This window comes from Poeciliopsis prolifica, unplaced genomic scaffold (assembly GCF_027474105.1).
Source record: "Poeciliopsis prolifica strain line A6 unplaced genomic scaffold, Auburn_PproV2 SCAFFOLD001, whole genome shotgun sequence".
In the NCBI taxonomy this organism is placed as follows: Eukaryota; Metazoa; Chordata; class Actinopteri; order Cyprinodontiformes; family Poeciliidae; genus Poeciliopsis; species Poeciliopsis prolifica.
This window is the reverse complement of record NW_026562376.1, coordinates 4180526-4206882: the sequence shown is the minus strand read 5'-3', so window position 1 is coordinate 4206882 and position 26357 is coordinate 4180526. Positions and strand designations below refer to the sequence as shown.

Genomic DNA, 26357 nt, shown 5'->3' with positions numbered 1-26357 from the left:
GGTCCGCCATGACGGACGTTATAACAACCTCTGCGCTCCTGTAAAGCCTGTCGAAAGACGGACATCTGGTAGCCTAATATCGCTTTTATCTAGTTGATTTCACTTTCAAAGTGGTCACAGGCTGCTGCGCGGTCGGTAAGGATGCAAACCAAAGTTGTTATTTAATTGTATAACTTTTAATGAAGAAAGATGAGGTGGCGAATGATGGCGGCCGTCCATCAGGACTGGCAGCCCTCGGTGTTACCGCGGGTTTACACATTTTTTACAAGGTAAGAAGATTAACTTTCAAATTCTTTCTAACTAGTGTAACTAGAAAGATCAAATATCGCATTATGGAGAAGGTACATGTCTAACCATTGGTAACCATGGAGACAGTGTCGCACTGTCATGTAGCCTAGCATGTATAAAAAAAACTGGTTAGCATCTCCTCTTTGTACTTTTTTAAGGCTTCTCCCATGTAAAGGGGAAACATAAATCATGTGGTGTGAATTCAGGTAAATGCGGTGATTTCTTGATCTGAAAAAAAATTCAGGTAAAGAAACTTCCTTTTTCTCCGAGTATATGGACTTCTCCCTTCTTGGTTACAGGTCCTTTTCTAAACTAGCTATTTAAAACGTTTATAAATATTCCAAGTGTGTTATGTTCACAGACAAATTAGCTTAGGTAGAACAAGTAGAAGCCACGACTAAACTGAGAAAAACAATTTGGGAAACCGATTTAAGTTGCTCTGTTAATTAATTCCGATGTCCATCATGGCACTTCGAGTCAAGTGATTAAATGGCTACATTCACACGGCAGCCTGAATTCCGATTTTTTGTCAAATCGGATTTTTTTTTAATTTATTTTTTTCGTGGTCGTTCACACTTCCAAACATATGCGTGAACACTGCAAACGACCTACAAGTGTCCCGCATGCGCAGTAAAGGGCGCAATAACGTCACAGATAGAGAGCGCGCTCAGTGTTTTACCAACCTTCATAACAAAATAATAGTAGTAGTGCTCAGTGTTTGCGGAAGTAATCATGGATGCTAATGGCGAAGCATACTTCACTATTTTGAAGTTGTCTGACCGGAGCCAGCACATTAACAACTTCCCGTTTGCTGTGTCAGAACGCAGAATAGTGACGTTTGTCGAGTATTGATGACATTCAGGTCGGCGGACATAATCTTGCTGACTGGGGTCATATTTGAAAAGATCAAATAGGTATTGGATATCCAAGTGGCCTGTAAAAATCCGATCTGTTCTGACTGTCATGAAAATATCAGATTCAGGATGCAGTAAGAAAAAGAAATCAGATTTGTGTTGCTTCAGGCTGCAATGTGAACGTAGCCTGAGTGATGTAGTTGCAAAGGATCGTGTGTTGGGTATCTCAACACAATGGTTGTAACATGAATCAATAAAATCAATCAATCAAGAAAAGAAGGGAAAAAAACAAAGTGATGATGCGTTTATTGAATCTAGAGCATCTCTACTGTAAGTCAACACATCTGTCATCCACCCCCTCCCACCAGCCAACCATCTGCCTCCTCAGGCCTCTCCTCCCCCCTCCTGGCAGGAACGTAGCACGCTTCACCTCATCTCGGTTCTCTGAGGAGGACTGAACCACTGAGGGCGTGGCAGGATGGAGGGGTGAAAGGGTGGGGGGTCGTCGCTAGCAGGGAGGAGCGCTGCAGTGAAACTGGGAAAGGCTGGCATCGTCCTCCCTCAGTAATACCTCAGTCCTGCCTCAGCATGGGATTCTCTTCAAAGTCCACGGCAGATTTTTAATTTTCTGAAAACAACACCACAAAAAACAAACAAACGGATATACTTCAAGATTATTTGTCCTGGTAAGAGAAGTGTTTTTTTGTTCTTTATTGTATCAGTTGGATTCTGTCTGGCTTTATTCTGATATTTGAAGCAAAATGAAGCATGTGAGATCTGCATCAGAACTTTTTCCTCTTGGACTCAGTTTTATATCTCAGATCTAATCAGAATATGGATCTGTTTCTCATGAGCCACTGGAAGCTTTTGAAGCACCCGTTGAGCAGGGATTTAGTGCTGACAGCCTTATGTAATCACACACCAAAGCAAACACTATTCTCACGTTTCAGAAATCCTTTTCATGCTCCATGCAAACTGTTTGACTGCAAGGAAACAGATTGTTACTGTTGACTCGTCCGCTGTTTGTGGAGCAGAGAACAAAAACCGTTCTGGGTAAACCAGGGCATCTTTTTCATTAGAAGCAGGATTCCCTGGTTTTACTCTCCTCTGATGACCCAGAGTCACTATTGGAAATTTACGGATTTAAATGACATCTGCAATTTAAACTCTTACAAAGTTCAAAGAGAATTTAAAATGAATTCAGACTTGTCATAAAAACATCACACAGTAACCAGTTATGGAACAAACAGTAAACATTACATTTGTCAAATGACATAATCAAATTCATCAATCAAATACCCATCAAGTATATTGAACACAGTCCCAGTTATTATTAATCAAATGGAACTCTGAACATGCCTTGTTTTAAAGGAACTGTGTTTTGGCAGTTTTGCAGTTTTCTGGAAGTTTGCTCCATTAGAGGAGCATAGAAGCTGAATGCTGATTCTCCATCTTTGGTTATGATTCTGGGGATGCAGAGCAAACCAGAATCGAAAACCTCTGAAGAAGTCAATGAACGCAACATCCTTTTTCACAACATGTAAATAAAAATGGAGTGGCATCTGATTTTAGCAGTTGCAGTATTTCTGTTTTGTGTTTGGTCAAAAATACAGAGTCATTTTTCCCCATAGCGCTAGACTTACATGTTTGTTTTGTTGTTTTGGCATTATCTAGCTTGGTGTACTTTAGCTAGTACTAGCTTGGTGAGGGAGGAGGAGCTAACATGACTTTATCCCATTTTAGCTTATTTTAATCTATTTTGTTTTTCTACATATTCGCTTAGCTTCTTTTAGCTACAGTACATTTCTATTATTTTCTCCTGCTTTGGGTTAGCTTGGTGAAGCTCTTTGCCAAGCAGTTTCTTGGTCGGATTTAGCCTGCTTTCATCAACAACTACATGTTCTTCTAATCGAGCTCATGTGAAAAACGTTGAAGAAAATCCGTCCTCCGTCCGTTTAAAGTAGCTGCTTTCCTTCTGCTCCACTTTGAAGCAGAAAAGCGCCTTCAGTCCGTGTAGAAAGAAACTCGATGCATTATTAATCTGCTCTAAATGACGGGGCTGACGCGGCTCTCTGCAGCTGCCTCAGCTTCACTGTGCTGTTTCTGGAGCGGGAATCGGGGCCAGGTGTTTTGGTGCAGGTGTTACTTTTGTCTCCCAGAATGAGACGGCTCTTCTTTCTTGATGGTGAAGTGCTTTGCATTCAGTCTGAACCCTGTTTCAGTCCAGATGATGGACTAAAACTCATCCTAATTGGTATTAAACACTGTTTTGGTGTTGTAGCTTTTCCATATCATGCCATACTCTTGTGCAGTTATAGAGAGTTTTCACACCTGTTAGTCCGGTAATCTCGGTTCAATTGAAACCAAATTAGCAACATTTGTTACATTTTCATCTGCTGCGGGTCGCTTTCACGCTGCACTGTGTCAAATGAACCAAACTCTTTGAAAAACCTGTTCCCCTTTTCACCTGTTGGGGTGCTGCACCAAGAATCGCTGAAGAAAACAACATGAAAACCTCTCAAGAAGACACTGAGCGCAACAGCTTCCTTCTTCACAAAATGTCAACAAATGGAGTAGATTAGGTTTTAACGACTGTAGAATTTCTCTTTTGTTTTTGGTAAAAGACCACAAGGCATTTCTCCCACTATCACGAGCCTTGCGTATTTGGTTTGGTTGTATGTATCCAGAATGCCCCGCGCTGCATTTCACTTTCTGCTTTCGGAGCAGTTTCCAGTCCACTTGGTGTTCATGTACGCATTTGAACTGCATCAGGGTTCACTTCAACCAATCCGAGACAAGGTTTGTAGATGGATCAGAGTTCACTCTTTAGTTTGATTCTGCATTCACACCTCCACAAATGAACCAGACTTTCTAGGCAAACAAACCAGAGTTTGATTGAAGAGGATTGAACAGGTTTGGTGTGAATGACCCCTAAGATTCTGCTTCCTACACCCTATTCCTTCTCCCCCCCTTAGACTGTATCAGTCTCTCACATTGTTGCAGAGGATTTTTCATCCTCTCTTCCTTCCAGTATTGATTTGGTTTTTTGAGGTTTGCAGGCATTTGTTTCTGCACATCTCCCCAAAGGTCCCATACCAGGACTTCAATCAGGTTTGGACTTTGACTTGATTCTGTTGTTTTTCAGCCAGTCTGCTGTGTTTGGGATCCCTGTCCAGTTGATGACCCAGTTGGGCCACGTTTCAGCTGTCAGGCAGATGGCCTCACATTTGACTCCAAAATTAAACAGCATTATGCCTTTGATCACAGGGTTTCCCCCAGTGTATTATAAGCCTGGCGGGCCACCAGGCTTTCCATGTGCCCTCACCAGGCTAAGCATTGCTTATTTACTTAAGTCTTTTTAAAATGTTAGGATTTTTTAAAAGACTTTAGTGTTCACATATTAATCTTCCAATGTTTCAGTAACACATGATTATCAAGTGATATTTTCAAATTTCCTGTCAACTTTAAACATGTTTTAACTCAAAAACATGACGGGGCGCTGGATAAATGACTGCACTCACACTCAACCACCGGGCTTAGCAAGTTTTCTGGGGGAAACCTTGGATCACAAAGCCGTCATGAACTGTGAGGGGTAATGATTGTGGCGAATAAAGCACAGGCAGTAGGAATTGTTCAGCCGTCTGATCTGAGAAATATGTTTGTCAGCGAAATTTTACAGTGGCACCCGACTCTTGTTTATAAACCGCTGAATATATTGAAACAACTGCATGAGGATCATGTGGGGTTTCCCCTGTGGAAATCCCTAATGTCTTACACAAATGAATGATATCAGTTTACTTTGCACTTCTTAATCTATATTCAAGAATCATTTCCTAAAAACAAGCTCCTCTGTCTTGCTGTAAAGTTACTTGAAAGTTAGGTTAATCTTAATCCAAGTGTACTGAGATGTTTGAGCTAGAAATTATACTTATTTTGTGTTTTTGCAGTGATCTTTTCAGTGGATATTCCTAAAGATGTTTGGGATTTGCAGACTGGAAGCTGATTTCTTTTGTTTGCTTTCCTACTTTTTTCATGTTAAATCTTAGTTTCTGTTTTCACTTTTTATCAGTTCTTCTTAGTAGTTTAATTGTTCAAGTGTTAGATCATGCTTGTTTTCTGTGTTTAGTTATTCTTTGTCACAGTTAGAATCATGTTAAGATGCATTCACACCTCTTCAGTCCATTTTATTCAAACTCTAGTTTGTTTGACTTCAAAATTTGATTTGAGGATGTATGAAACATACAATTAAGAGTGAATATATAATCAACATTATGTGTACTGCCTGCAACTCTTAAGATGAAAAAATTAAAAGTTGTGTTTGCCGGTGGAAAATAAAACTTAAATGATTTTTGTAAGCAATATTGCAATGTTACGAAACCCTTAACTAGCCAAAATTTGATCAGCAGAACTCGATTGCTGCTTTTCCTCGATCATGTATAGCTGTCAATTCCTGCAGCAATTAACAACAAAATGGCAAATTATGCATTTTTGTTGAGAAACAGTCTGACTGAAACTCTGTTCCATATGATACATTCAGGATGAATAAGTCCGTTTTAATTTCCTGAAACAACCTGTGGCTGTGTCACTGTTATCAGATGGTTTCACTACAGGCTTTCTTTATCACCATCTGCCTCATTTGTTTATATACTTCTGTGATGCCTTTTATGAATTTAATATTATGACAATATTCATCCTCCTTTAGTTCATCTTCTCCTTTGATTATTGGTTGTTGAAGCTTTCAGCCGGGGACACATATTTGTTTTCTGTAAGCCTCACGGTTTGCACTTTGTATGAAAATAACAAAATCCTCATTATTTTCACTTTTAAATGCAATAAGTTTCCAAAAACCAGAAATTTATTATTAAGTAATTGACACTTAAAATTATATAATATATTCCGTATTTGTGACTTTGACTCAAACAAACCAGAACAGGTGAATAATTAAAATGCAACCCTATGCCCATTAAGACATATTTTTGTTTGCCTTCAAGCAAACAAATAGCACACCTCAATTTTTTTTTTACCAAGCATTGATCTAGTTTCTAGTTCAAATGTATTTGTTCACTTGAAATAAGACAAAACTAACATACAAGTAACTTTTCAGTAAGAAATAGCTTGTTTTAAGTAAGAATTGTCTTAATATTGATGAAAAAGTATCAGTTCCACAGGCATATTATTTAATTTATTACACTAGAAAAATGTCTTGTTATAAATGGAATAATCTGCTATTGGAACCAGTACTTTATTTATTCAATATTAATAAAGTACTGATTTAAAACAAGCTCCTATATTTTGTTGAAAAGTTACTTAAAAGTTTGTTTTGTTTTCCATGTATACTAAAATAGTTGCACTAGAAAGTAGACAAAATGTTTTGTAGTGAAAAAATAACGAACATCGGCCGAAACTGCATTCCTAATCTGGGGAACAGAACCAGATTATGGAGGTAAACCCTGAGGGCAACACCCCGATGAATTAACCCAACAAACCTCGGTGGGCGGATAAACAATGCTGGTTTGTGAGGAACAAAGTGCTGCAGTAACTGCAGCAGTACTGACCACTAATGGTGCTCTGCCGTTAACCTAATGGCATAGTGCTGTTTGATCACCAGCAGCTTTGGGAGGGAAGAAAAGAAACCGCAGAAGCTTATTGTTCATATGGTCATCAGTTATAAGGGTGAAGAACGAAGTGGAAAACTGCTCAGTGTATCATCTTAACTCTCAGCCTGGAAAACATTTGATTTATTCTGTGTGTTTATTGAAGAACAACAGCCTCAGCGTTTGATGTAATCTGATATTGCTTCCAGATAAAGTGAAACAAAATATCCCATATGCATTGCCCCATTTCATTAAATTGGGATGAGAAGGAAATGTATCTATAACATGGTTTGAGCCTTATATCTTGTTTCCACTGAGATACACTATTTTGCATCATTTCTGGCCATTTAGTTGTAGGTCCATTAAACAATAATAATAGGTTCTGTTAGATTGGAGCAAAACACAACATAATCCACTGAATATCATTATGTTTGTATGATGATGTAGTAAGGACACTGCAAAAAGAAAAGGTGTAAATCAACACAAAAATCTAGAAAACGAGAAAAGTCTGAGAAATTTTCCAGATAAAAGTGAAAATGTTGGACTTTTGAAACTCAGAAATTTCTTTTTTTTCCCCATTTAAAAATTTCAGATATTTTCTTGCAATTTTTAAACTTTTCTAAATCTGAATTTTGTAGGTTTAAATTGTACAGAAAATGTCTGAGCTTAATTAAAAAATTTCCAAGTTTCTTTCGAACAACTTAGTCACTTTTCAAACTAAAATTTATTTAGAAAATATCTAAAAGTTTTAGATTGTTTTCTAGCAAAGTTTTGACTTTTCAAACTCAGACATTTTCTGAGTACCTCTTCTCAAATTGATCTTTTTCTGTAGGCATTGCTCTTAAGGGAGCATTAACTAATGGGTATTTTTCTGTTTCAGGGTCAAACTGATGAAGACTCCAGATTGGATTTTTGACTTTCCTCCAACTATACAATGCTGCAGCAACTTTGACTTTCTACTTTCAACCAATAAAAAAATCAAGCAAATGATGAAAGATCTTTGTAGGATTTAGTTTTTGGTCACCAAAAAGTGCAAACAACAGCCATTGTGTTATCTTTCTGCTAGAACACCATAAGAGACAGCAAGCACGCCTTTTAGTTCCCTCATTATTGAATGCTGAAATAGCTGAAATGGCAGACCATTACCAGAACAACGTATACCACCAGGGAGGCGGGGACAGCTATGGGACTTACGAAGAAGGCGGTGGTCCTGACGGCTACGGTTACCAGGTGGATTATCCTCCTCAGGAAGAGGACGCAGCGAGCGACGTGACGGAGGGACACGATGATGAAGATCAAATGTACGAAGGAGAATACCAGGGGATTCCACATCCTGATGAGGTGAAGGCTGCACAGAGAGCCGCACGGTGAGGCATTACTCTTCGCTCTAAAGCTACAGCATGAAACTTTACAAAAAAAATGTTTTTTTTACATATTTGTTGAAACTGTCACCATGTTGTGACAGTATGTTATGAGTAGACAGGACAACAGAAAACTACTAATTACTGATCTTTAAAAAGCCTGACCTGCCGATTCTGATTTTGGCCGATATGGATGTTTTTTGGTCTGAAATGTTGCTGAATATCGGAAGAAAGTCGCTAAGTTGGAAACAGAGGAGCAACTATTGGTAACTTCAGCAGGCATGACCTGATGGGCCGATCTGTCAGTCAAACCTCTCTTTCTGCAAAGCAGAAGAGGACAGTGGTTGACTTTTAGAGGTTGGGTAAGGTAGATAAGATCAGAAGATAAGATCAGCTTCATATGTAAGTATCGGCTGATCACAGATCTCACAAAATTAAGAAAACCCCGAAAGAGAATCAGTGAGAATTAGAAAAATAGGGCTGAAATGTCAAACACCCAGACGATACAGAACATTTTAGAAGAGCTTTCTGTGATAATATGGTGCATTATGAGATTATTCCCAGATTCCATCTTATTCACAATAGAGTCCAAATGTTTTCTATGTCAGGGCGAAGTCCAGAGAAGGCGGCAGCGCCGCGTCTGAGCTGGAGGAGTTATCGGAGCAGTATGAGGACATCATGCAGGACTGCGGCCACGGGAAGTTCCAGTGGATGCTCTTCATGGTGCTGGGTCTGGCTCTCATGGCCGACGGAGTCGAATGCTACGTGGTGGCGTTTGCTCTGCCGTCAGCAGAAAAGGACCTTTGTCTGTCCAATGCAGAGAAAGGGATGCTGGGTAAGAGCTGAGATTATAAATCCCACCGAATTGATTGACTTGCAGCTACTCTTTTCTGTTTAAATCAAGTTTTCTGACTGAAAGAACGACATCCTGATGCCTCCTGAATGAATCTCTGTGGTGCTTTTCCAGTCACAGGCTGTGATTTAGTTCCTGAACAGGTTTTAATTAAACTGCATGACATTTTTCTCTCTTGTTCTTAGATTCTGGAGCCACGTTTTGCACTTCATTTATTTATATTTTATTACATTCTCAAAGGATACATCTCCAACCTCAACTTTTGAGTATTTTAGTGTTTTATGTACATGTTTTATTTGATTTTTCTTGGAAACTTCTATATAAAGGTAGAGAGTGACCTTTGCAAAGTTAGACAGTCAAAGGTTAACAGCAGTAATGTAAGTTATTTAGCCTGTCATAAGTGAAACAATAGGGAATGGTTTCACTATGCTGTTATATTCTTATAAATTATAGTTTCAGTCTAAATATTTAATTAGCAAGTTAAATATTTAGTTCACAAACTAAATATTCTGATAAAAAACTTGTTTGTAAAATAAATATTCATGTCAGTATTTGATGTGAAATACTGATATGAATATCAGTATAATAGATATTTGGTTAACAAGCTAAATTTTCAGTCTGTCAACAAAATGTTTTGCTTGCTAACAAAATATTTAGTTTACAAACTATTACAAACTAATTATTAGGCCAGAGTTTGGTATTTTGTTGGCAAATTTAATGTTTACATCAGAAATATTTGGCTTGTTCACTAAATAATTTGTCAACAAACTAAATATTTCAATCCAAAATAAATATGTAGCTTCAATCTAAATATTTATTTAGCAAGCACACTATTTTGTTTAAGAACTAAATGCTTAACTCAGAACTAAATAATTTATAATTTATTAGCAATCTAAAAATGTAATTTCACAAAGTAAATATAGTTCTTATTTAGTTTGGAGCTGACTATTTAATTAAATTAAATATTTAGTTTGGAGTTTATTTATCAATTAAATATATTTTTTCAGTTGAGAAGCTAAATATTTAGTCAATCAAATATTCAGCTTGCTAACCACACATTGAGCTCCAAAATATGCATCTTCAGGTTAAATATTTAATTAGCAAGCAAAAATATTTAATCTGAAAGCTGAATGTTTTGTTTGTAAGCTGAATATTAAGCTTGCTAGTTAAATATTTATTTTAATTAGCAAATCATTGTAAATTAATGAATAACATGGTGAAAATATGACTTAAAATAAACTTAAATTCTTATCTCTTATCACAAGCAAACTAATGCCAATTATTGCTGTTCATTTTTGATTGTATGACTTTACAAATGGCTCCCCTTATAAAGATACTGAGTCACAGAACCTTATTTTGGACCTCAGGTTGGGGGTTCTGGGCAGACCCAGAACTTTCTGGACTCCTTCTGGTTTTCCAGTTTCTCTTGAGAAACTGGATTTTTATTTCTCTAAAGTTGTTAACTAGCAAACATTTCCTCTGACAAGAGAAAGTTGATTGAAGGGTGAATGATCTGAGAGTCAGAAGTCATCGTTCATATGGAGCTTAATTTGCTTTATTGACTCAAACACAAACAAATTTACTTGAAAATTGTGAGTAGATCTAATAAAGTCTGAAAACAGAGTAACAGAGTGGCTCTGATGTGATTGACGCCCTGAAAGCTTTTCAGAGGGAGCCATTAATTCTCCCCTGCAGCTTAATTAGCTAATGAGCAGCAGTGACTCAGCTGGATGGTGCAGAAAAAAGAAATGCAGCAGCCGTCTTCGATTGCTTTCCATGCTCACTGAGAGTTTTTATTTAATGCTGCTGTGGCGAATCTTTGAGCATCCGTCCATCTATGGTAATGGTTTCATTTATTAAGAGAAAAACATTTGCAATAATTGGCAGTGAACAGTGTTGACCCACTCTTCTGTGGAGAATTATTCAAGAGGGTTTTCGAATGAATTTAAGTTTAGAGTCCTTTATTTTGCAGAGTAATGTTACTATACTCTGCTACTATACTATAATATATGTAATGTAATAACATTACATATATCTTACTGTATTTATATGCCAGTGAATAAACTTCAGTCGCATTGTGGACATACTTGTGATTCTTCTAAGTACCAGTACTCAGAGTCCTTGCTGAGATTGGATTTTGTGTCATAAAGGATTTACATCCTTTTGAATTTTGGAGACTACAAGTGCAGCAATATGGATATCAATATTTTATCAATATTATGCAAAATTCACATTTTGCTTGTTTTTATACTTCCATTTCAATCTCACCTAAAAACATCCGGCTGTTTTTTTGGGCAATAATTTCATTTTTTATGTTTTTTGGAAAAATGGGCCATTTAAATTTTTTTTGATTTTTGAATTGTCTAAGTCACATTTGATAGGTACTGTGCCGTTACCTAGCATCATCAGCTGAGCTTCAGACATTAGGTCAGCTGGTTGTAACGCTGTTTGCACAGTACAATGGCTCCTGGAAAAGAGAAGTGTTTTGCTGTTGACTCTCCATCCAGAAACCACTTGTTGCATTCTTGTTAAATGTGCAGAAGGCTCCACTTCTGCTTTTTAAAGACCTATGGTTATACAATTTCACATTTGTTTGCAGCCATTTTCACATGTGAGTGTAAATGTTGAGTTGGGGGACAGCTGCTGATTTGGATTTAAACCTAAAACATCCAGTCAGGACTGATCAGCCTGAAATATGATTATCTAAGAATAAATTTGTGCAACAAATGAGATGAACAGTTTTTGTGTTTGGTTCATAAACCTATCTGAACCTGTTCATAAAAGCACAACTACTCACCTTTAAAACATTTTCTCTGTGTCAATTTGTCATTTGACTTTTATTGTATGTCTTTCTTTTGAAAGAGATTGTATTCCCAGCATCTTCTCCAAACAACAACTCGGTGGTGTCTTGGCCCTTCCTCCTCTTCTTCATCCTCATCTTCATCTGTCAGATAAGAACCCTGCAGGGATCAAACTCTGTTCTGAAACTCTGATCTCCTTCTTGCTCGTCTGTCCCATGCCTCCTCCATACGCCCACCTACCAGCGCTTCGATCCAGAGCCAATTCCACCACCTCCTTCTGCGTTTCTGCTCTGACTCAGCAGCGGGCCGATCAATACTGACCTTGAAAGGAGCCGTGCAGAGTCTTCTAAAAAACAAATACATAAAGAACGGGGTTTCATAACCTGGGATCCGCGCGCTGAGTCACAGCGTCTGTTGCCCCCTGTTGCAGCACCATCTGGTGAAACGTTGTCCGCCAGCTGGTTTCTGGCATCGATTGAGTTTATTCTTGGCAGACAGGTCTGGAGATTTCAGAAAGACCTGAGCAAGCAAACGTGACTCAGACTTGATGGGTCGAATCAGCCTGACCGTCTGACGAGATGAATAATTGTATTGAACTGGGACGAGTTCATTTGTAAGTTCTGTCAGCACTTTGTATTTAACCAGAGAGGGGCAGATAGGGACTCTTTTATGCAAGTAAGAGTATTAGTACTTCAACATATGTTTACTAAAGTAAAAATAAAAAGTAGTCATCCAACAAATTACTCAAGAGTGAGAAAGTAGTTGGTAGTGTCATTGTGCAACACCCCCACCCCTTCTCTCTCTACTTCCTTTTCTGAGAGCAGAGATGTGCTACCAGCTCTCTATCCAACGGGTGAAATGAGCTTCCAAATCTGCTGGGATTTTCCCTGTCCAGAACTGTAGTAAACTCTGTTTAAGGTGGTTTCGAGAAAGAATAGCCTGGTTTCTGACAACCTCCATCCAGATGCCCTGCCCTTCTACCCCCTGTGAATTAGCCAGACTGAGCAGCCTGCAGCCAACTAGTTTCACAGAGCACACCTGTTACTGGTCGCTCTTTCTCTTATTACAACTTACACTAGTTACTGAACCAGGTTAGTTTTAGTGACTCGAGCGAGTCCGAAGGATGTTGTTTTACATATAGTTTTGGGCTAAAAGCAACCTATAAAACATTTTCTACTTTTTCTTCTAGCTATCATAGCTATTTTACGACCATCAAAGAACTTTGAGGATTGATTGATCTCATATATGCACCTTGCCTTGCCTATGTTTTTTTTTCTTTCAAAAAAGTTACTCAGGTAAATATAATTGAGTAAATGTAACTAGCGATTACCCTACTTTGTTTTTAAACGGACAGAGTTATTTCAGGCTGGCTTTTCTGAGACAGTTTCATGCAAAGGAGCAGTTTCTGCACCAGAAACTAAAAATAACTACATTTAACTGCCTTGAATGTGTATGTTTCTGTGCAGGTCTGGTGGTCTTCCTGAGCATGATGGTCGGAGCGTTCCTCTGGGGTGGTCTGGCTGATAAAACCGGCCGTCGGCGCTGTCTGATTTTAGCTTTAGGCATAAACTGCATCTTTGCCTTCCTGTCATCGTTTGCTGGTGGATACGGCTTCTTCCTGTTCTTCAGGCTGCTCTCTGGCATTGGGTAACTAAACTGCCATTCTGTTAATTTTAGTGTCTCTATCACCTTTAAGAGCTTTCTTAAGGCTCTCGTTTACATTTTAAGGCTATTTAAAATGTATCTCCTAAAACTTCCACACAGAACCTATTAAACATCTGAGTCTGTTACTCCTGTATTTAAAATAGAGGTATTGTTTCAGTGCTTCCATTTGTGTCTCTACTTCTTCTAAAAACACCCAAAACGCTTAAAAAACCACCTTGAGGTTTTATGGCAATAAGCTAATGTTTTCTGGTGTCTGGAAAATGAACTTTTTCAATAAAAAAAATAAAAAAAAGTAATGTCACAAATTAGTAGCCTCTACCTGTTACCTAGCAACCCTATTGGAGCTCAGCACGTTACCTAGCAACCCCATTGGAGCTCAGCACGTTACCTAGCAACCCTATTGGAGCTCAGCACGTTACCTAGCAACCCCATTGGAGCTCAGCACGTTACCTAGCAACCCCATTGGAGCTCAGCACGTTACCTAGCAACCCCAGGGGCGTTCCACCCACTGGTTGCATAGTTACTTGATAATACTAGAAAATGGCACTATTAGCCTGGAAAATGTGTGACACTGCCTCTTTAAGAATATCTTTTATCTTATTTCTATAGACACACTGCTGAAACACAAAATTTTACCAAGTATTTTTGATCTAGTTTATTGTACTCATATCTTTGTACACTTGAAATTAGACAAAACTAACTCATAAGTAACTTTTCAGGTGATGTTTGGAGTCAATAATTAAATATTGTTTTAAACGTTTTTGCTCCATTGACAGATGGAAAAAAATGTTTTGCTCATAAAATAATCTGCCAATGTAACTAGTACTTTTTCATAAATATTCAAGAATTATTGACCTAAAACAACTTCTATATCTTGCTGAAACAGTAACTTTTAAGTTGGTTTTGACTAATTTAAAGTTATTTACACCTGAAACTATACAAAAATACTTGGTAAGATTTTGTGTTTTTGCAGTTTGTAGTTGAAAAAGCTACAAAATTGAAAGAATTTTCTGTTTATTTGTGAAAGCAATGAGAGCTGAGCATCGTGCATGCAGCTGCAGCCGAGTCGGTGTTGGATTGCAGTGACGCAGCAGAGTTGCTCTCAGAATAACTGCGATCCGCTGGGACTGAAAAACAAGGTCACAAACTGAGCTGAACAGTAAAAACCATCTGCAGAGCTACTGAGGCATGCACAGTTTGCTTACTGAATCTGACAGATAAGGTTCTGACACAGAAGAATCAGAAACACATCTTTAAACTGTCTTGGTTAAATAAAATATCTTAAAGAGAACAATTACAGCATCCTCACCTTGAATTTGTTTTTCTTTCTTTTTTTATGTCTTCCTGATTTATTCCTAATTTGTTTTTGTTTTCCTTCGTGTTATCTGTTTTACCAGAACTGCATTTCTCCTGTTAAATCCCTTCGCTGACAGTATTTTATTTTCTGTGTTTTCTGTTGCTGCTGTCAGCATCGGCGGCACGGTGCCCATCGTCTACTCTTACTTCTCTGAGTTCCTGCAGATGGATAAGAGAGGGGAGCATCTGTCCTGGCTGTGCATGTTCTGGATGTTCGGTGGGATTTACGCCTCATTCACCGCCTGGGGAATCATCCCGAGATACGGTACAAATCCATGCTCAGGACTTTATGATAAGATGACTACGACTTACTATGTTACTATTAATTTATGTGTATTGTCTGTATACACTGCAAAAACACAAACGCTTACTAAGTATTTCCTGTCTCATTTCTGTCTCACTATGCTTGAAATAAGACAAAACTAACTTACAAGTAGCTTTTCAGCAAGATATAGGAGATTGTTTTAAGTCAATAATTTGTTAATATTGGTAAAAACAAAACAAAAAAAAAGCATAAGTTTCAATGTCAGATTATTTTACTTGAAGCATTTTCACAATGCTCTAAGTGAGATATTTTGCCATTCACTACATTTCCATTGACAATTTTAAAAAACTCACATTTTCCATTAAAAAGTTTTTGCTGTTTTTCAGCTGTATTTTACATTTTATTTTGTTTTATTTTATAATTGCCGTGTTTCCATTGAATCAGAAACTCAATTCAAATCACATGTGAATAAATTTTGTTCACATGATGAGTCATGAAAAAAACAGTAATTTACTTCCTGTTGTTGTCTTTGTCATTTCTGCCAGTAGTAACATCTGGTTCATGACAATCACATGATGTGATGAGAAAGAAAAAAAGACAGTTTCCTTTGCAGTTTTGTAAAATGCGGCTAAAAAACTTAAGATATTTGCACTAGAAACTAGACCAGAAATACTTGGTAAGAGTTTGTGTTTTTGCAGTGTCGACCAGAAGAGAGGTGTTCTCTGATTGGCTGTCGTCATCATCGTTGTGTGTTTGAGCAGGGTGGGGGTTCAGTATGGGCACAGAGCTCCAGTTCCACAGCTGGCGGGTCTTCGTCATCATCGCGGCTCTTCCGGCCGTCACGTCTCTGGTTGGACTCACCTTCATGCCTGAGAGTCCCCGCTTCCTGCTGGAGGTGAGACCTCGCGCCTGCTGGGAGCTTATTATGGATATGACTTTACTGCAGCTGCTGCATTAAAACTCTCAAAATAGTTTTTAATAACTGTTTCTGTGAAGAGTTTCTGCTGGGTTTTAGTGGAATTTCTTGTTTTTTTTGTGCTTTTTTCTGTTTACTTTTAGACTTTTTACCTACAGATGTTTGCTGTTGACACCAATCACTAAGTTTGGTCAGCAAAGTGCGCTCTACTTTTACATTTTTACAAAATTTTGTTAGACTTGATTAGCTTTAATAATTTTGATGCATTAATAAACAGAAAGTCTTAGTTCACAAGTAAAACTAAACAAAACTGAACTTAAATTGCACCAAGATACTGTGAAACTAGTGGACAATGCTAATATGAAACAACATGTTTTGCCAAATTATTACTCTGTTCTAATAAACTGAGTTAATTTCCACTAAAAAACTCATTAAAAAATATAAATGGAAATGTATAAGTTTCATTTCAGTTCAGCCTGTGGAAAAACATTTTCTTCTTAACATTTTCTTCTTAAAATATACTGTGCTCCTTTCGGGTGGAAAGTACAATGACATATTAATGCCACTATATATTTAAAAAAAAATTACGTTTCCACCAAAAATCTCAGATATTTACATTAATCTCTGAAATATCAAATGAAATGTAAAAGTTGTAAATTAGCTGGAAAAAACACTCAGACATCTTTAGATTAATCTCAGAAAGTTTTGAGACAAACATGGACTTTTTTTTTTCAAAAATTAAAAATGTTGGACATTTGAAACTTGGAATTTTCCAAATCTTTTCTTCAATTTTTTTGTTTTGTTTCAAATTTTTGATGAAATAATGTGTGTTGGTCCTAGTTTGGTGGATTAAACAACATCCTAACATCTTCCTGATGTACTGATAGACTGTGTGTGTGTGTGTGTGTGTGTGTGTGTGTGTGTGTGTGTGTGCGTGCGTGCGTGCGTGCGTGCGTGCGTGCGTGCGTGCGTGCGTGCGTGCGTGTGTGTGGAGCAGCATGCCAAACATGACGAGGCGTGGATGATCCTGAAGCGAGTTCATGACACCAACTGGAGAGCCAAAGGGAAACCGGAGAAAGTCTTCACTGTGAGTTCATTGAAATCATCAACAGAAAATCACAAGCAGGTGCAGAAACAGATAATCAGGAGATTGTTTTACAAATATTAGGAACCCAAAAACATAGCTGTTGTTTGTTTTTTAAAGCAAAGCTCATGTTTCCGACTCAAAATAGATTCATACACTTTCCTGCTGTCCCAGTTTTTACCTGACAAATAAAAGGTAAGGTGAGGCGAGGAGCAGCTCGTCGTTCCTGACACATTTGTACGTCAACATGATGTATTTTTAGGATTTAGATGCTTTTTTCTTCTGGCTTAAAAAGAAAGAGGTGCATTTTCTGTGGTTGAGTGGATCTGCACATGCAGGTGAAGTTTATAAGAGCTATGAAAATGCATTTGCATCCATAGATTTTTTTGTACTTATTTGGTTTTCATTGTAATTTTCAAAGCAAAAATAATATCCACTTATTCAATATTTATTGTACACTTTTATTTTCTTCTTTTCAGTTAGAATTTTAGAAAATCTGACAAAATTAGTTTTTTTTTTATTTAACTGTGCAGTAAAATGAGTTTTTAAACATGTTTAACTTGACAAATAATCATTTATGGAAATATAAAGTAAAACATTCTTCTTATGGTGCTTTTTATTTTCACAAAAAGTTATTTTATCGAATAAAAGATAGTTTTTGCATGATTAAAATAAACCTTTGGATTAATTGGACTCAGAAAATTTTATTTTTACTCCTTAATCTGACCTTCAACAGAAGATGTTCAATGAAATCACATTTCAGGTGGTGAAGGGGAAACCAGTAAACCAGTTAGACCAGTTTAATTCTGGTCTGAGGCTTCAGTGAACCCATTGCACTTCTCCTGTTTCCCAGGTGACTCACATTAAGGCTCCCAAGATGGCCGAAGACGAACTCATCGAGATCCAGAGCGGGACTGGAACACCGGTGCAGCGCTGGGCCGTTCGCTCGCTTACACTGTGCAAACTGGTACGCCAGAAGCACAAACTGGTTCAGACTGGCCTGGCTTGAGCTGAGCATCTTCCACCTTTCTGATCCAGAATTTCATCTGATAACATTCTTTGTACAATGTCTTTCAGTATCTGCTTTTAAAGTATGAGATTAAATTCAGACTACAGAGAATTATGGTGCCTTCACAACAAAAGCGTTTTGAGCTTCAGGTGCGTCAGATGTAAAGTCTATGTGGCGGCGCCTTGAGGACGGTGGAGGCGTCTTAAGCATCGAGCGCGGCGAGATTTCAACCGTTAAGAGTGTTTGAAGCATCCAATGGAAAACAACAGCGAGACCTGAAGGGTCTGATGCGCCTTGAATGTAAACCAGATGCACAAAACGCTCGATGTAGAGCAAAATGTCAAGCGTCTGCCTTCAAACGTTGAACTTTAAACGTCTTTTGACACACGTAACGCTTTTGGTCTGAACGCACCATAAAATTCAGAATTCGAATAATTAGTCATGATTTTCTTAATTGCTTTTGTAGCCCTATTCCTCTTCTGCACATTCTAGTCCTTCAGGTGCATAAATTTACATAAAAAGTAGTTGTTTTCTTATGCCTGATTTTAAATCGGATAATCTGGATCAAAGCTGGGTCCCTTCAGACCGTTGCTGTGTTTTTTCTTCTTTCTGGTATTTGGTTATGTTCACACCTGACGACCATCCAGGTGGAGTAAATGCGAAATAAATAGGCTCCTGTATGTTTGCTGCAGGTGCTGAGGAACATGGCGTCCCTGCTGTCTGCAGAGCTGAGGTTTGCCACTCTCTTCATGGCCATCATCTGGTTCTGCATGGCCTTCAGGTGAGTTCAGCATTCATCATCCAGCCTGACTGCAGCTTACTTTACAAATGAACACAAAACTTTATGATGCTCTGCTGAAAAAACACAATTTTGCAGTTGCTGTGTTTTTATTAAGGGTAATCCCAAAACACAATTAAAATTACATGTGAATAAATGTGTTAAATTCTGCTACGCCATCATCATCCTCCCACTTCATGCTGTCTTCTTCGTCATTTCTGCCAGTAGTAACATGCGGTTGTTGATCATATGACTCGTGTGAAGGTGAAGCGAGTCAAGCATTAATGCTATGACCACAGAAAAATAATTCTGTTTTCCTTTAGTTTACCTCCAAATTTTCCAAAAATAAATAAAATTTGTCGTTTTAAATCTCATGCGGTCGTCTCTGTCGTGTTTTATCCAGTTATTACGGCCTGTCTGTGTGGTTCCCCGACATGATCAAATACCTGCAGTATGAGGAGTACGAGACCAAGGTGAAGGTGAGCAACTTATCCTAATAAAAAACATGTTTTTTATATTCTGCACCAAAACTCCAACATGTTTTCATTATCTTCTGACAAAATAACCCAAAATCTGAGTAAATCACAGAATCCTGCAGCAGCTTTCAGGTTTACTTTGAATATGAATTACGTAACTGCGCTGGCACCGAAGTGTAAACCGCATCAACAAAACATCTTAATAAATTACAGCAGACTGTAAAGCCACTGAGTTAAGATACTCACTGATCGTACTGTATGCACAAATACATGATAAAACTAAACATGAAGCAAGCAGCCATCATAAACCTCACAGGCAGAGAGAACAAATGTGTAGTTTACAGATCCAGAAAGAGGAAGTTTCTGCTGCAGTGAAGACCTAAAATATCAATATATTTCTTAGAAAACTTTTTTTTTTTAAAGAAACCTCTGCACAGATTGATGATGTTTTCTTCCTGTTCAGACGTTCCACAGAGAACGAGTGGTGGACGTCAGATTCGACTTTCCCTTGAAGAACCAGATCCACAAGGAGGGAGAATACAAACGGGACACGTAAGTCACAGGCAGACAGGAAGTCCTTCATTTGGTTTCATTTCTCTCTTCAGACCTGCACTGTCAACCTGACAGCAGATAAATGCATCTTCAAATTGGTGCCAAATGTTTGTCCAGAAAAAGTTTCTGTTTGTGTCATTTTAAAGATCTCGATAAATGTTTCTAGAGGTCATGAACGGTCAACCATCCCCCGATGTTGTTCAAATCAGACAGAATTAAACTTATTATTTAAAAATACCTTGTCTACAGAAATCTGACTGCTTTACTCATTTCATTAACATATTGTGTGTTCAGTTTACTTTTTATTTAGCAGCTAAGACAACAACAAAAAAAATTGTGTTTGCTATTAAAGTTTTGTGGCCACTGTAGTTCTTTCCACTTAACATTTTTTGGCCCCACCTGACATATTATTGGATTAATTCAAGGCAGGAATATTTTTCTGTTGTTCAGGTGAATTGCTAAACTTTTGTTTGGTATAGTTTACCTAAAAGTAGTTTATTGAATAAATGCTCTAAGAAACTAACAGTTTTATTCCAGGTTGTATGTATAAAGATGTTGTTTTAATGTAAGGCCAGTTTCAAGTTAGGAGGCCTCTAGGTGTTCAATGGGTTTTCCTTGAAAAAGTCTGAGAAACACTGGTTTACAGAGATGATGTGATTAAATGTTGATTAAGGTAAGTGGTTTGGATTAAACAGTTACTAAATGAGTCAGATTGTCCTGAGATAATTTACATTATTTTTGACACGTCGTCACGTCGGTTGACTGGGAAAAGTTTTATGTCTAAAAAGTCTTGAAAGAAAATTTCAGTCTGTTGTTTCTGCTTTGTTTTTTGCTTCCTGTTTGATTTTAAACATTCATGACTCATTCATATTTTTATAGTGAACTTTGACCTTTGCTGTAACGTCAGCTTTTCTATGGTTTGTTTTTACCAAAGGATCAGAGACTTTGCAGATATACAGTACGCACCACGGCTGTATATTATGAACCTTCTATGCTTCCAGCAGAATGCAACAGACCGAATGGGCCCTGTACTGGGATTACAGCAGAACTTCCTGTAATCCACCATTCCCAGCCCAACATGCTGCAGGAACATGAAACATGTTGGCGTTTCCACGCTGGGCCTGTTCGTTCATTCTGCAGCAATAGAAGTCAGTGGTGGCCTTTCTCAACCTGCGTTACGCTCTCCACTCGTGTCCTTTGGGATTTAGAACACGATATTTACTGTAGTTAAGACCATTTATTTTATTACGATAATAAGTTAAAAAAAAGGTCAAAATAAAAACGGACATTTTTCTTCTCCTATACAGTTTTTGCTGAACGGGGACGTTATTTTACGACAGTATTATGACTATGCTAAGAAAATAAAAAAAATAAAATCCCAAGACCAAAGTCATAAAATTATAAGAATAAAATTATAATATTATGAGAATAAACTCATAAGAGAATAAAGACATAATATTTTGAGAATAATGTCACAATAATATGAAAATAAAGTCATAGTCATAGTCTGGTACTATTACAAAAACAAAGTCATAAAATTTCGACTTCACTCTGGTAATATTACAACTTTCTTAAAATATTAAGACTTTATTCTCATTTTTAGCTTTATTCTTGTTCATAAGACTTTATTCTTATAATTTTATGACTTTGTTTTTTAATTTTACTTTATTTTTTCTTTGTATTGCCCTAATACTCTGTCATAATTTTTAAATCAGAAATTGAAAGCCTAAAATATTAACTAAGACAAGATGTGACTTTTACTAATCCACTGAGTGATTTGAGTGGTTAAAGAAAAGAACTGAGGAATTTGGTATTTCAGAACCTTTTTGATCTGTCAGGCTTGCATAACACAACAGCTGCTAAATCTCTCAGTATGTCGGATATTTTGGATTAGCTAATCTGCTATTGGTGGACCAATTTTTTGCGTTCCTCTTTAGCTAAAATTTATTGCACTTGTTCTGGCTAAATACTGAAGCGCTAATGTACTGCAATGTATGCTAATGTAGTTAGGTGTTTATATTCTTGCTCTTATTTTGAAGAGGGTGAAGTTGTTTCCTTAAACAACCAAACTCTTCCACTCTCGCTCCCGAGTTTTGTTTCTCCTGAGATCCCAAAAGCAGGAGTCGGAGCTGTGCACTGAGAAAGGCCCTGTGTCTGTCTGCTGGTGTGTGTCCCATCCCATCCTCATAGGTTCATCGGCATCGAGATGAAATCGGTGAAGTTCGAAGACTCCCTGTTTGATAATTGCACCTTTGAGGACATCCGGTCCACAAACACTGTGTTCGAGAACTGCACTATCCTCTCCACCGTTTTCTACAATACAGGTGGGTTCAGCGGCTCATCCTTTAATGTTCCAACTAATTATTTAACTTCAAATTAAAACTTTAATTTGCAAGATAAATGTTTAACTTAAAGACAAATGTTAAGCTTAAATAATAAACTCAAGACTAATTATTTGATATTTTAATCTAAACTATATATTTAGTTAGCTAAAGTACTTTAGTTTTTATTTTAGCTGAATATTTAGCTACATATTCAGCTAAATATGCAGCTAAAATTTGCTACATATTTATCTAAGTATTTAGCTAAATTTAAGCTAAATTATTTAGCTTCAAAATAAATGTTTTTGCTTATTTTGTTAGCATGTATTATGTAGTATTTAGCATAAATACTACATATTGCTCCTTATTAATTTAAATATTCATTTATATTCAAGCTAAATATTTTTCTCAGAACTACATATTTAGTTAGCAAGTCAGATTTTTTGCCTAAATCTAAAACTAAATATTTATTTTGAAGCTGACTATTCAGTTTGAAATATTTCGAACTAAATATTTCAAAACTTGAATTGGATCTTGAATCATCTGCAAACAATAGTTGTAAACAATAACAACTTATTTGTTTCTTGATTAATGGATTTTTTTTATACATTAGTGGAATATAGGCAAAGATTCGTAAACATTTCTAAAGGAATCGTAGCGACTAAGATGCTGTGTTTGTGAGCTTGCTGTTCCCCTGAACCTCCTCTGTCTCTGCAGACCTGTGGGAGGAGAAGTTCATCGACTGCCGGATGGAGAACACCACTTTCGAGCACAACAAACATGGCTGCCACCTGGATTCAGTGGAGGAGAACGACGTGTTGATCTACCTGGTCAGCTTCCTGGGCAGCCTGGCCGTGTTGCCGGGCAACATCATCTCTGCGCTGTTCGTGGAGAAGATCGGCAGGGTCAAGATCATAGGTGACGCCAAAACGAGATTATCACTGAGGATTCACAGACGACGAGGATTCTGTTAACCTCTGACCTCCTCAGGTGGCTCCATGCTCATTTCTGCCGGATGCTCCTTCTTCCTGTTCCTGAGCTTCAGCCAATCAGCAATCATCGCCTTGCAGTGCATGTTCTGCGCCGTCAGCGCCGCTGCGTGGAACGGGATCGAGGTGGTGACCGTGGAGCTCTACCCGACTTCGAAAAGGTAACTTCTTCTCTACATTTAAAGTATCGTAAAGCTAAAATACAAAGCTTTTATAACAAATACATTTTTTATTTATTTGTTAAAACATCATATCGTTGTGAGACAATCTGTGGAAAGATCGTCTGTCCTCCACCTCCTCGCTAAGTTACTATTAATGTCTAAAGAAATGCACAAAAGCAACCAATAAGAGCCAGGAGTCTGGTCTTAGTGCTGTCAATCAATCTCATGTACTTGCTGTGAAATGTGTTAATGACAGAGAAGCAACTTAAGCAACTAAATATTTAGTTTGTAAGTTAAATATCATGTCGTTATGAGACAGATAATCTGTGAAAAGAGCAATCTCCTCCATCTTCTCCCTGAGTTCCTGAAACAATGCACCGCCCCTGACCAAAAATAACCAATCAGAGGAGGAGGGTCCTGTAAAGTAAATGTAATTGAGTAAATGCAACGAGTTACTAACCGACTCTGACTGCAGTTCAGTGTTTTCGGTGCCGTTAACTGGCAGTGCTACAGCGCCACCAATTGGCCCGGCAGATTTACTGGATCATTTTCTGTCTTGTTTCTGTCACATTTCTTCTTAATCGTTTACAAAAACATGCTTGTTTCCATGTGAACGGGGCCTTCGAGTCCCGCTGACCATCAGATTGGGTCCTGCAGCACCTCAGACCGACCCGGTTGTGCTTCTGTCGCAGGGCGACGGCGTTTGGCGTGCTGAACGCGCTCTGTAAGCTGGCCGCCATCCTCGGCAGCTCCATCTTCGCCAGCTTCGTGGGGATCACCAAAGCCATCCCCATCCTTCTGTCCTTCACCGCCCTGGTGTGTGGCGGCCTGGTGGCTCTCAAGCTGCCCGACACGAGGCAGAAAATCCTGCAGTGATTTCCGCCGCGGCGTCCGGAGGCAGAAGAAGAGAGTCCGCTTCACGTCGGAAGCTGTCGGACTTCATGTTGCTCTGCAGAAGGCGAGAACAGAAACACCTCAGCCAAACGCTCGTTTCTTCACGTGAACATCCATCTGTACAGAGTGGAGGAAGGAGGAGTTTTTAGTTTCAGCTCAGTCCATCATCCGGCGGTGGAGCTACTGATGACTGATCAATACTCGATCCATCCTCTACTTCCTGTCTGTCAGCAGCAGCTCCATGCATGAGGAGGAACTTTGCCTTCCAGCAGTTTCACAAACTTTCTGTTTGTATGTTGATGCTGTGAAAGATGCTTAAGTTTTCAACCCCTGAAGTTCAAAAGCAGCAGTTTCTAAAATCAAATTTGCTCTAAGATCTGCCAACAAAGAGAGTTTATGCTCCGAAACCTGGATTAGACATTAAAGCTCTTTGAAACGATTCAAAACAGATCTGGAGTCACTCCTAATAAACAGGTGATTATTAGTCACTGAAGGAACTCTTTAGTCATGATGTTACACTGCAAAACACAAAATCTTACCAAGTAACTTTAGTTTCCAGTGCAAATATCTCCTTACATTTGAAAAACAAAAAGCTTGACTTACAAGTATCTTTTCATCCAGATATAAAATCTTGCTTTGAGTCAATAATTCCTTAAAAGTGATGAAAAAACTACAAGCTGGAAGATTATTTTATTTAAGACATTTTCCCCCATGTATGCTAAAGTACAAATTTATTTGTTAGATTTTAGTTTTAAAACTAGGAAAAGCTGATGGTACTTAAACAATTTAAGCAATTTTGATTCTGAAATAAAGTCAAAATTACACAATGGTGTATTACAGCCTTTGTGGATAGAAAAAAAGAAGAGTACATTTCCACCAGAAATCACAGAAACTTTTTTAATTAATCTCAGAAATTTTCTAGAAAAATCTTGGAAATTCTGAGTTTTAAAAGTCAAATTTTTTACTACTTTTGGAGCTCAGAAATTTCGATTGTTTCCTAGAAAATATCTGAGATAAATCAAAATTTCTGAGTTTTTGGCAGAAATTTTCTCCTTTTTTTCTGTCCACAGTGGCACTAATATGCCATCATACTGTACAGTGCATTATGCCATTAAACAATACGCAATAATTGCAGTACATTATATTTTTAAGCATACTTACATCGAATGATGCAAAAAAGTGGTTTAAGCAGAAAAAGAAAAAACATACTGTCTGTTTGGCTTTTAAACATCATCAAGGTGAAAATCTTTATTGCCACAATAACAGTATCCATGGTTATTTATGTGATTTTTTTTCTGTCTTCTATGACAGTCACATTAATTCCTAATGAATCTTAACTGATTATGTTTAGAAAACCAGAATAAATGGTGGGTGAATAAAACAGGAGTGATTCCAGATCTTTTATTCCAGAACAGTGGTTACCAACCAGCTGGATTTAATTGAAGTTTTAGTGATTTTTCTCAAATTATAAGGTTATTTTATAAGTACTAATATCAAATTGCAGCTGCTACATCCCACAGACGGATTTTAACTCTCATCCCATGAAACTAACTGGAGCTTCTGATCGAACAGCTGTTTATCGTCCCAGAGTGCAGCTGTGTGTCTTCCTGTCCTGTGTGTCCTGCATGACAACCTCCGTCCTGATTGTGCTGGATCTTCTCAGAAACACAAACATATCTGTGTGTAACTTTAACAGTTTCTGTGCTTTGGAGTTGATTTTGTTTTAACCGACTAGCTTGTTCTTTCTTTTGATTTCTACTGACGTGAGTTTCCGCCATCTTTCTTTTTTTTCCCTCACATTTTCACTGGAAATGGATCTGAATGTGGTTACAGTGCCATCTAGTGGACAAAATAGACAATCACATCCGGGACTGAGACATTTTTAATTTTTTTAAATCAAAGTTTCCCATCGGCCTGTTACTTGTTTTTGTGTCTTTTGGGGTTTTTGACTCTGACAGACGTTTGTTTTATTTATCTTATTTGGTTCTGGTTCTGGTTGTGTCAGTGGCTGCATGTCTGTCTGGTATTTTCTCTTGGCTTTGCGTTTTCAACATAATATGTAAGTGTAACGTGGTCTGAGTCTCAACTGTGTTTTTACTCAATAAAAAGGAGAGATGAGCACTGGAACACCAAACCGCAG

At 37.8% G+C, this 26357-nt stretch overlaps 1 protein-coding gene across 2 annotated transcripts; it reads left to right on the top strand.

The window, feature by feature from the left end:
* On the top strand, positions 1-26356 carry LOC129358463 (synaptic vesicle glycoprotein 2B-like). 2 transcript variants are annotated; one of them, XM_055027542.1, is made up of 15 exons: positions 1-269; positions 7617-8103; positions 8706-8932; positions 13218-13398; positions 14886-15037; positions 15799-15932; positions 16951-17040; positions 17891-18004; positions 18739-18827; positions 19228-19303; positions 19764-19852; positions 22043-22176; positions 22891-23091; positions 23164-23323; positions 24016-26356. In XM_055027542.1, the coding sequence occupies exons 2-15, from the start codon at positions 7868-7870 to the stop codon at positions 24197-24199; spliced, it is 2067 nt and encodes a 688-aa protein (XP_054883517.1). In that variant the 5' UTR covers positions 1-269; positions 7617-7867; the 3' UTR covers positions 24200-26356. The 2 variants fall into 2 exon arrangements, with proteins under 2 accessions (XP_054883517.1, XP_054883525.1); XM_055027550.1 differs by lacking the exon at positions 1-269 and adding an exon at positions 1672-1828.
* Position 26357: the final 1 nt, after the last annotated feature.

Coding starts and splice junctions, on each gene's coding strand:
- LOC129358463 (XM_055027542.1), top strand. CDS start 7,868: ATGGCAGACCATTACCAGAACAACGTATACCACCAGGGAGGCGGGGAC. Junction 19,853..22,042: donor GGAGAATACAAACGGGACAC/GTAAGTCACAGG, acceptor CCATCCTCATAG/GTTCATCGGCATCGAGATGA. Junction 22,177..22,890: donor CACCGTTTTCTACAATACAG/GTGGGTTCAGCG, acceptor CTGTCTCTGCAG/ACCTGTGGGAGGAGAAGTTC.